At 55.4% G+C, this 11,049-nt stretch overlaps 1 protein-coding gene across 1 annotated transcript in view; it reads right to left on the bottom strand.

The window, feature by feature from the left end:
- Positions 1 to 366: 366 nt before the first annotated feature.
- LOC142304356 (complement C3-like) overlaps positions 367 to 11,049 on the bottom strand; it is a 122,260-nt gene continuing 111,577 nt past the window's right edge. Inside the window, exons 38-41 of the mRNA XM_075346660.1 lie at positions 3,030 to 3,116; positions 2,863 to 2,946; positions 2,577 to 2,712; positions 367 to 800 (exon numbers count right to left, since the gene is read on the bottom strand). Coding sequence (XP_075202775.1) covers positions 662 to 800; positions 2,577 to 2,712; positions 2,863 to 2,946; positions 3,030 to 3,116 — 446 coding nt within the window. The 3' untranslated portion in view covers positions 367 to 661. The remainder of the gene's footprint in view (positions 801 to 2,576; positions 2,713 to 2,862; positions 2,947 to 3,029; positions 3,117 to 11,049) is intronic.

Genomic DNA, 11,049 nt, shown 5'->3' with positions numbered 1-11,049 from the left:
AATAGATAGATAGAGGGATAGATAGAGGATAGATAATAGATAGATAGAGGATAGATAATAGATAGATAGATGAGAGATGCCCTGTTCTTCTCTGGGTAGTACTGATCCACAGACAGGAGCTGTAGGGGCCACAATCACCCGGGCTCTGGGGGCCTATAAGCCCCTTTCTACATGTGACAGTAGTATTACATATGGCACATGGTAGTGGGGTCCTGTGTAGGAATCTTGCCCCGGGGACCCAGGGTCCTGAAGTGACGATGACTCAATTTATATAAATCTCCAGATTTCCAGTTTAGCATCAGATCAGATTTCTGGGCTAGTGGACGCCCCCATTACTACACAATGATGACAGACAGGACGGTCTTTGACAACTTGTCCTTTATTTTCATGAAAAATATCTTTACAGCAGTTATATCTGTTGCTAAGGAGGCTGCTTGGCAACCAACATAGCTGCCATTATGGCTGTCCTCTGTTCCTCGTAGTTATGAATTGATGCATATGTGATATATGAATAGGTACAGGCAGGACTGCAGTTCGGCCGGTGACACCTATGGTGACGGGCATGTAGGTGCCAGCAAAGATCAAGCGAGTGATGATAACTAGTGGGAGGCCAGGGACATCAGCGCCCCCCAGAGGTGGTGGCACAGGGGGTGATACAGGCTCAGCTCTGGCAGCCATACAGTACCAAGTTATCAATAAACTTCTCCATCTCTTCACAGTCGTCCTGCTCGATGGTGCCACATTCCCTGTTAGTTGGCACAAGCTCAAACCACGTTCCGCCATTGATGACATAGGACATCCTGAAAGAGAGTAAAACATGGAAATCAGGTGCCTGTCTATCCATCCCTCCCTCCATCCATCCCTCCCTCCATCCATCCATTCCTCCCTCCCTTCATCCATCCCTCCCTCCATCCCTCTCTCCATCCATCCCTCCATCCATCCCTCCATCCATCGCTCCCTTCATCCATTCATCCCTCCGTCCCTCCCTCCATCCATCCCTCTCTCCATCCATCCCTTAATCCATGCATCCCTCCATCCATCCATCCCTCACTCCATCCATCCATCCCTCCATCCATCCCTCCATCCATCCATTACCCCCTCCCTCCATCCATACATTCATCCATCCCTCCATCCCTCCGTCCCTCCCTCCATCTGTGGCACCCCTGAGGCTTCTGTCGCCACATGAACATTGCACCCCAGCCAGAGGTGTGATGTCCCATCCTGGGTAAGGAAGGGAGTAAACGCCGGTCCACAGACAAATCTGCACTACACCCATTGTTAGGCATATTTTGGGACCAGGGATAGTGGCAGCCACCCCCATGCTGTATGATGGGTGGGGGGGCATAAGACCCATCCCTTTTCCAAATGGGTGGGGCCTAGCAACTGGGCGGGTGGGAGGAGCCAGCCGAGAGTAGAGTAGAAAGAGGAAGGTCAAGTGTAGGTCAGTTGAAGTTAGATTGGGTTGAGAGGAGTTGAAGTAAGGAGGAGAGCTGAGAGGAGTGAGAAGAGAAGAGCTCTAGTCAGTCAGGAGCAAGAAGGAGAAAGTGACGCTTCCTGGTGGAGACCCTGGGACCCAGCTAGGTTCAGGTGACACCACAGCAAAGAAATACAGAAGGGATTCCAGGGCCACTGAACCGCTTTGAAGCACAGGGCCTGTGCCACAGAAAGATCAGGTGGAGGGATCAAGCTGCAGACAGGGGACGGTCCCTAGAAACTGGAGGAAGAGAGTCATTTCCAAAGGTAAAAACCGAGGCCCAGAGTAGTTGCAAGCGCCCAGGGCCAGAGCCCACTGCAGAACCTCTGGGAAGAAGTTCCAACTAGGCGAGCCCTCTTGTCCGGAGGCTGTAGTGGAGGCCAAGCCAGGTTCATCCAGCAAAGGAAAGGCTTAGAAGACGGCCGAAGAGAGGGACACAATAGAAGGGTGCACCGGCTTTTATTCCCAGATCTACCCGGGATCAGCGGAGGTCCCTGACAGGGGTTTCCAGCCGTCCAAAGGCACAGTGCGCCATAACCCGAGAACTGTGAGTAAACATCTTGAAACTGCACCCTTGGTGTTGCCTCTGTTATTTCGCCTGCACTGCACTATCTACAACACTCTCATAGACTCTTACAAGCACCAACTGTTGCCCCGGGGTACCGCTCCACCTGTGGGGAGCAGGACCATCCAAGCTGCCATTCCACCAGCCCCGGAGGCCCCATACAGCAGCGGCGGCTTAATAGCCGCAAACCACAGGTGGCGTCACGAATACAAACTTTAATAATTACCCCCACTGAAGCCATATTAATTGACTCCCGCCAGGGTCACGGAGTCGGGCGCCGCCACCACTGACTACCCCCCGACTAGTCCGGCCCGGCACCGGGTGTCCCATAGCCCTGGGGTGGGCGAGTCACATCCATTCATCCATCTCAGAATCAGTAATCCCATATCCATGCCAGTTCCATCCAGAGCAGAATTGAGAATGCAGCTCTGGATGTGACTGAAGTTTGCTGTAGGTCGGGCAGTAAATAGTTTATGTATTGGTGATGTGTACTGTCTGTGTAGAATAAGGAGGAGACTCTTGTACATAAATACTCACTCATTTTTCATCTTCCACACGTCCTCGCTGCGGCCCCAGATGATGTAGTTCCGGCCCACCTCCACCTTCACCGAGTCTCTGCAGCCTTTGTGGATATAAAACCTCCGTTTGTCGCCTTCTTTTATCTCATCTGATCCTGTAAAGAGATCGGTATATTGTTGTTATTTTTTTTAAGCAGCAGTTTGTGCTCCAGAGCTGTTGTTCCCAACTACAATCAATTTGGAGAGCTCCTCCCCTTACGGTTTCCCTTCATGCCGGATGTGTAGTGGATATTGGATGGACGTACCCAGCTTGATGAGACGTGTGACCGACATGGTGAAGATGTCGTAGGCCCCGGTCTGTTGGATACTTTCCAGTTTGCAGTCGTAGACTGTAAGTAAGAGACAGAAGACGTTCATCATAACCTGGAGAGGACAGAATCTCCCGGGCGGGGGATGGGATCAGTCTCCTCACCATAGTCCACTCCGGGTTGGCAAGCTAACGCCATTCTCTCAGTGGACTTTAGTTTCTGCTTGTGGCCGTTTCTCAGGTTGCATCTTTCTGTAAGAGAAATGTATGGACTTGTATTTAAGCTGACTTTACAGAATAATCTATCCTGGGGGTGCACATGAGCAATACCGCTATACCTGGCCATTATATGGCTTGCTTCCCGCTTTTTCACCAGTTTTCCCTTTTTCCCTAGGTTTTATCTTGTAAAGGAGCACTCCCATTTTTTATCACTCTATTCCATTGCAAACTGCAGAGGTTACAGGGATGGTGGGGGTTGGGGGTCCGCCTCTCTGTGCTCAGACCATACACCGTACACTGCAGAGGTTACAGGGGTGGGGGGTCCGCCTGTCAGTGTGTGGCGCCCTGGTCAAGCCAGGGGCCACAGAGAACACCACCACACCCCACACTCCCGGTCAGGCACACCGAAGTCAGACACAAAACCCTTGTTGCCTTCCTCCAGGGGCTGATGTTCACACCAGGGGGGTGGGCCAGGCGGTTGGCCCCGCCCACCGAGGAGTTCACAGTCCTGGAGGCGGGAAAAGCAGACAGTTAGGAGTTCAGTTTGAGAGTGGAAAGTGAGAGGAAGGAAAGTGGCAAGAGAGGAGACTGAAGTTGGTCTGGGTGTGTGGCCCGAACGGATCAGCAAGGTTGGCAGACGGTGGTGACCGTCTGCAGGAGTGGCCTATCGGAGTCTACCGTAAGGACCGTGGACGGACGGTGGCCCGGCTGTACCGGACCGGTACACAAAGAGAAGTCAGCACCATCTGGCAGGGGCTTACGGACCCCGGCAAGGCTAGGAGTCACCGTGAATTTGCCAAATCCGTCAGCGAAGGGAACCTCCTGGGTTTCCCAGCAGCCAAGTCCCGACAGAAGGCAACAGTCCAACCGTGAGAGGGAAATACAGCCACCGCCAAGGCTACCGTTCCCAGCGCCAGAGCCTGCGGGCAAAAGGGGCTCCTCCAGCCCATATCCAAGCTGGGGAGCGGGTTACCGGTGGGAACCCATTGGAACCGTTTACAGTACATAGGTGCAGGGAAAGGCAGTCACCATCAACCTGCCGGGAGAAACAACACCGCAGCCGTCTGTGGGACTCGTCCATCCAGCCGTGTGTTTTACCGAGAACTGTGTCCTCATCATTGGCTGAGTGAGTACCACCGTGCCATGAGGCACAGCGCTACCCCCGCGACCCTGCACCTCACCAGGCCCCGTAAGCCGCCTGCCATCCATCCCTACCACATCACCGGGCCCCGGGACAACCAACCCCCTACCCACGGAGGGGAGAACTAACAACAAAGCTGCTCCCTGCCACCGCTCCCGGGATCCCCGTCCAGAGCAGCGGTGGTGTCACCAATATCACCACAACCGTGGGTGGCGTCACGGACAATAACCAAATCCCCCCAATCAAATCCCCTTTTCACTCACGGGCGAGGAACGCCGCTCGAGTCCCCGGGATCCGGCCCACCGCTCGAGCCACCACCGAGCAGCGGCAGCCGCAGCAGCAGCAGCGGCCGGACCCGAGCAGTGGGAGAGCGCAGTGTCCCCTCCTCCGCCCGCGACAACTTGGCGTCACGAACAGGATCCTACCGTTCTACCAACTGGTGGAAGTGCGCCTTGTGTGACCGCCGGAGGTGTCCGGCCGAAAAATTTGTGAAGCCGCCATCTTGGGCGCGAAGAATTCCCGCTCGAGCGTCTCCTCGAGTAGTGGAGGCGCGAAGGCCAAAACCCCGCCCCTGTAGAGGAGGAGCCGGAAAGAGACTAAGGGGGACTGATGGCGTCTGGCCGCATGTAGCCCGCGGCTATAAAAGCAGGGACACCAGGACCCTGCGGCCATCTTGTTCCTGGGAGAGGCCGCCAGCAAGATGTATATGCCGTCCCGTAGCACCGTGGCCCCCGCGCCTGGAACCGCGGCGTGGGTGGAGATCCGGACCGCGCAGCTCCAACAACGGCTGCAGGTCAAGATGCAGCTCCTCTTGGAGGAGTAGGAGGCCGACATGGCGGAGGTTATAGCGACCGTACGGAGACGCGAAGAGGAGGGAGCTTCGGAAGGGAGGGTGAGTGACCCACGCCCCGGTACCCCTAGTGGGTCGGTCATCGCGGCTGCGGGACCCGGTCTGAACCCGCTCGCCCTGCTACCTCCCTCGCTACCCGTATCGGCTGCCGTGACCCCGCCACTAGGCCCGCTACCCCCGCAATCGGTAGCGGTACCCTGCATGTCCGCCCAGGCGGATCGACCTGTAGCCGGAGCCCGTGACAGACCGGAAGTGCTGCCCTGGAAAGTGCAGAAGCCCGAGTCGGAGGCATATACAGAGACTTCCCCCGAGCCGGAGCCGACAGGCCGCTCCGTGCAGAAGGCCCAGCGGAGGAAAGCCTCTGTGCCCATCCCCCACACCTCGGCTGAGGTTGCGCCGGGTTGCCGCTGCAAAGCAGCACCCCAGGCCAAGTCACCGCGGGACCTTCCACCCAGATTGCCAGTGGTGGGGAGTGTCCAGAAGGTCGCCGTGAATTTGCCAAATCCGTCAGCGAAGGGAACCTCCTGGGTTTCCCAGCAGCCAACTCCCAACAGAAGGCAACAGTCCAACCGTGAGAGGGAAACACAGCCACCGCCAAGCCTACCGTTCCCAGGGCCAGAGCCTACGGGCAAAAGGGGCTCCTCCAGCCCATATCCCAGCTGGGGAGCGGGTTACCGGTGGGAACCCATTGGAACCGTTTACAGTACATAGGTGCAGGGAAAGGCAGTCACCATCAACCTGCCGGGAGAAACAACACCGCAGCCGTCTGTTGGACCCGTCCATCCAGCCGTGTGTTTTACCGAGAACTGTGTCCTCATCATTGGCTGAGTGAGTACCACCGTGCCATGCGGCACAGCGCTGCCCCCGTGACCCTGCACCTCGCCAGGCCCCGTAGCCCACCTGCCATCCATCGCTACCCCATCACCGGGCCCCGGGGCAACCAACCCCCTACCCACGGAGGGGAGAATTAACAACAAAGCTGCTCCCGGGATCCCCGTCCAGAGCAGCGGTGGTGTCACCAATATCACCACAACTGTGGGTGGCGTCACGGACAATAACCAAATCCCCACAATCAAATCCCCTTTTCACTCACGGGCGAGGAGCGCCGCTCGAGTCCCCGGGATCCGGCCACCGCTCGAGCCACCACCGAGCAGCAGCAGCCGCAGCAGCAGCGGCCGGACCCGAGCAGTGGGAGAGCGCAGCGTCCCCTCCTCCGCCCGTGACAAGTGCTCACACCATACACCACACACTGCAGAGGTTACAGGGGTGGGGGGGTCCGCTTGTCCGTGCTCAGACCATACGCTACACACTGCAGAGGTTACAGGGGTTGGGGGACCACCTGTCAGTGCTCAGACCATACACCACACACTGCAGAGGTTACAGGGGTTGGGGGACCACCTGTCAGTGCTCAGACCATACGCTACACACTGCAGAGGTTACAGGGGTTGGGGGACCACCAGTCAGTGCTCAGACCATACACCTCACACTGCAGAGGTTACAGGGGTTGGGGGTCCTCCTGTCAGTGCTCAGACCATACGCTACACACTGCAGAGGTTACAGGGGTGGGGGGGTCCTCCTGTCAGTGCTCAGACCATACACCACACACTGCAGAGGTTACAGGGGTGGGGGGACCACCTGTCAGTGCTCAGACCATACACCGCACATTGCAGAGGTTACAGGGGTTGGGGGACCATCTGTCAGTGCTCAGACCATATGCCGCACACTGCATAACATGGGTCTACATGGCTGTGATCTCAGAAGAATCCTCTTCTAAAGATGAGACCCAAGAAAACCACAACAAATTTGCTGTAGACAAGCAGACTAAGGACACCGTCCTGTGATCTGAAGAGACCAAGATAAACTTATTTGGTTCAGATGGTGTCAAGCGTGTGTGGCAGCTGGCAGGTGAGGAATACAGACAAGTGTGTCCTGCCTACAGTCAGGCATGGTGGTAGAGGGTCATGGTTTGAGGCTGTATGAGTGCTGCCGGCTGTGGAAGCTACAGGTCATTGAGGGAACCATGAATTCCAACATGTACTGTGACATAGAGAAGCAGAACATGATCCACTCCAATATGCCAACATGATAATGACCCCACACACCTCCATGACCACTGCTGCCATGCTACAGAAACTGAGGGTAAAGGTGTTGGACCTGCCGAGCTTCTCCAGACCTAAACCATATGGAGCATCTGTGGGGCCTCCTCACACAGAAGTTGGAGCAGCGCAAGGTCTGTAATATCCTCCAGCTCCAGGATATCGTCATGGAGGATAGAAGAGGATCCAGTGGCTCCTATGAAGATCTAGTTAACTTCATGCCCAAGAAAGGTAAGGCCGTGCTGGAAAATACTGGTGGCCACACAAAATATTCACACCAAGGGCACAATTTCTCCATTTTCACTTAGGGGTGTACTCACTTTTGTTGCCAAGCGTCAGAGATCACTGCGCGTCATGTATGTGAATGCACAATGGCCTGTGAGGCCTGATTGTGTCCAGAAAGCCCGACTGAAAAGATTGCACATTGAGCCCCAGACACTAATGCCGGCAGGTACAGTATATGGGGGCCCTTGAGAATTTTTTAAACCTTTTTTCTCATTTTTTTTTCCAAGAGCTATAACTGTTTCTAATTTGTTTTATAGTGTTACATTACGACTTGTAATTTTTTTTGCTTTTTTATGCTTTTTTTTGGAAGGCAAAATTACCTTAAAAACAGCAATTTATATGTTGCGATTTTTTAAAATTGTTTGAGATAGTTAATTTTCTCCTCATTTTATTTACATTCTATAGCATTGGTTCGGAAGAATCAACTTGTTCCCATGTGTTTCGGCGAGGACCCTTTCCCCTATTTTGAACCCCGCTGTCCCAAATTTGCAAGTTAAACTGCTGCAGGGGGCGCTACAGTGGCTCTGATTGCAGTAGTTGGACTCAGGTGCCAGCTGTGTTAGGCGCCGCTCACATCAGCGGTATTTTGCCGCAAAGCTGGATTCGGCACAAATGCGTTTCAGTGCCATTAATTTCCAATGCGGTCACATGCGGTTGTGTATGACGCACGCAACCGCATGTGACCATATCTTGCCACGATTCCATTGGAAATGAATGGAACTGAAACGCATTTCTGTCGGATCCGGCTTTGCGGCAAAATACTGCGGATGTGAGTGTGGCCTAGCGCAGCTCTTGAGTCTGCTCCATCTATGCAGTGCACACATCCATAGATGTTGCAAATCTTTATCTGCCCCCCCCCAGACATTGTGTGTCATGGGTGTGTCACAGGTGACAGTCATGTGTTTTCGGGCCATAGAAGGTCACAGTGTTTGGCTGTGCAGAATGCTCCCTGACTGTCCAATGTTCCTTATGTCAGTTTTCATTAGTCTAGGTCGCTTTCCTGCTGGATTCATCTCTCTCTTTTTTGGACCCAGCAGGAACTCGACCTCCACCCAGCTGTTGATTATCAGTATTCCCTTGGTGTTTAAACACCTCATCCTCGCTATGGACTGGTGCTGGTGATATTTTCAGTTCATTCAAGCCTTGGTTGCAAGCAGGTGGCTTGTTCTCCTCTGTAGTATTATTGCTGAGAACTGTGCTGAACTTCTACCTGAGACATCTGTAGATAAGTAGTTCATGCTTTTTCCCCTGTGTGTCCTCCTTATGTCTTCTCTAGTGTTTATGTGTTGCCCGAGGACCAGGGGGTACTCAGATCCGGGCCACGGGGTCACTTTTGTGGGTATCACGGTGGCGTGACCCGGTCTGTGATCCCAGGCTCCACAGTAAAAGGGGATTTGGTAAGGGAGATTGTCCGTGACGCCACCCACGGTTGTGGTGATTGGGACACCACCGCTGCTCTTTATGGGGATCCCGGGAGCGATGGTATGGAGCAGCTAGATGTTATTTCTCCCCTCCGTGGGTAGGGGGTTGGCTGTCCCGGGGCCCGGTGATGGGGTAAGCAGGGAGCAGGGCGCAGTGCTGCGGTGCGGTGCCCGAGGGCACGGGCGTACTCACAAGTATTTCACACAGAGTCACTGGTAAACTAAGAATTGCCGGTGTCCGCAGCCTTAGGTACGGGGGTGTTAGTGTCCCACACACGGTGCAGCAGCTCCTGTTCTTTCCCTGCAGCCAGGTGCCTTTCTCTCCACTCTCTTCCTCCTCTCCTCAGCCGGGAACGGGGAATCCACTCCCCTGCAGTGATCCGGGTCACCCAGGTACCGGGGGGCCACTACCCTGCCCAGCTACCTCTGGCCCCTTCCTCACTACAGCCTGTCCCGGCCCTCTCGGAGCACGCTTCACTATCAGCCTGGGAGCTACAGCTCCAGACTCCTCTTCTGTCTGCCTCTCCACACACTCTGCTCCAGCCCCTCCCCTCTGCTCTGCTTTTCTCTTACCCTGGGGGCTGTGGTTTGTCTTGCTGCACCGGTGTGAGATCAGATTACCAAGGAGGATTAATTCTTTCTGTGACAACCTGGCTTTGCCAGGGCATCACACACCCCCTTGGTAAAACACGGCCCGTCCTCGGGCCGTCTGGCCACCAACATTTATTAAAACTGGAAAAAAAATCAACACATTACAGTCATACATCTTCCCACATCGGGAGGTACGTTTTCTAAAACTTTAAACCGTTCTGCCACCCCACACCTGCGGAGCAGATGGCCTCCTCCTGAACTTGAGGGCGTTCAACAGGGGTGACAGTCCATAAAATAGTCAACTTTTTAACTTGTGGGTAGCCGTCCATGCTCCACTACCACTGCCGCTGCCGCCACTTCCAGTACGGGGAACGGGTTCCGTGCTCTGCCTCCTGCTCAGAAGCCAGGCCCACTTGGATGCCCTCAGCGCCGGCTACAACCGGCCTCGCTAACTGCCGAGGGCTCCATCTCTCACTGGCCTGCTCCTCCTCTCTGCAGGTGCACTCCGGCTGCTCCGCAGCCGTGACGGGGTACCTGGGAGCGGCTGGCGACACATCTGGGGCAGACTTCCAATCAGGTGCCACCTCCGTTGCGGCCGGGCGGACTGCCGGAGCCGACGTCATCACCGTGGCGGCTGGGCGGACTGCCGGAGCCGGGTAAGATGTCATCGGGGTTGCGGCTACTGCTTGTCCAGGAACGGAATTAGGCAAAGTCCTGGCGTCCCTGCCTTTACAGTCCTGGTCACATGAACGGCGGTTCCTTCCTCCTGCTCCCCCTTGGTACTCGGGAGCAGTCCTTCCAGCAACTTTTAAAGTTTTCCTTTCGCTTCCGGTCCTCCGGAGCTTCACTTCCGCCCGCGTTCTCAGGGGGCGGAGCCTCTTTTTCGCGCCCACCGCTTCGGGAAGAAGGCGCTGGGCGGGAGATTTTCGCGCCCAAAATGGCGGCAAAGATGGCGACTTTCAAAATTTTTGCAGCGGATCACTGCTGATAGTCCAGAATAAGGCGCACTTCCTCCAGGTAACTGGATGGGTTCGATCCTGTTCGTGACGCCAAATGTGTTGCCCGAGGACCAGGGGGTACTCAGATCCGGGCCACGGGGTCACTTTTGTGGGTATCACGGTGGCGTGACCCGGTCTGTGATCCCAGGCTCCACAGTAAAAGGGGATTTGGTAAGGGAGATTGTCCGTGACGCCACCCACGGTTGTGGTGATTGGGACACCACCGCTACTCTTTATGGGGATCCCGGGAGCGATGGCATGGAGCAGCTAGATGTTATTTCTCCCCTCCGTGGGTAGGGGGTTGGCTGTCCCGGGGCCCGGTGATGGGGTAAGCAGGGAGCAGGGCGCAGTGCTGCGGTGCGGTGCCCGAGGGCACGGGCGTAGTCACAAGTATTTCACACAGAGTCACTGGTAAACTAAGAATTGCCGGTGTCCGCAACCTTCGGTACGGGGGTGTTAGTGTCCCACACACGGTGCAGCAGCTCCTGTTGTTCTTTCCCTGCAGCAAGTGCCTTTCTCTCCACTCTCTTCCTCTTTCTCCTCAGCCGGGAACGGAGAATCCACTCCCCTGCAGTGATCCGGGT

Source organism: Anomaloglossus baeobatrachus, chromosome 4, assembly GCF_048569485.1.
Source record: "Anomaloglossus baeobatrachus isolate aAnoBae1 chromosome 4, aAnoBae1.hap1, whole genome shotgun sequence".
NCBI classification, from domain to species: Eukaryota; Metazoa; Chordata; class Amphibia; order Anura; family Aromobatidae; genus Anomaloglossus; species Anomaloglossus baeobatrachus.
Note: the sequence above shows the minus strand (reverse complement) of the source record. Positions and strands in the feature narration are given on the sequence as shown.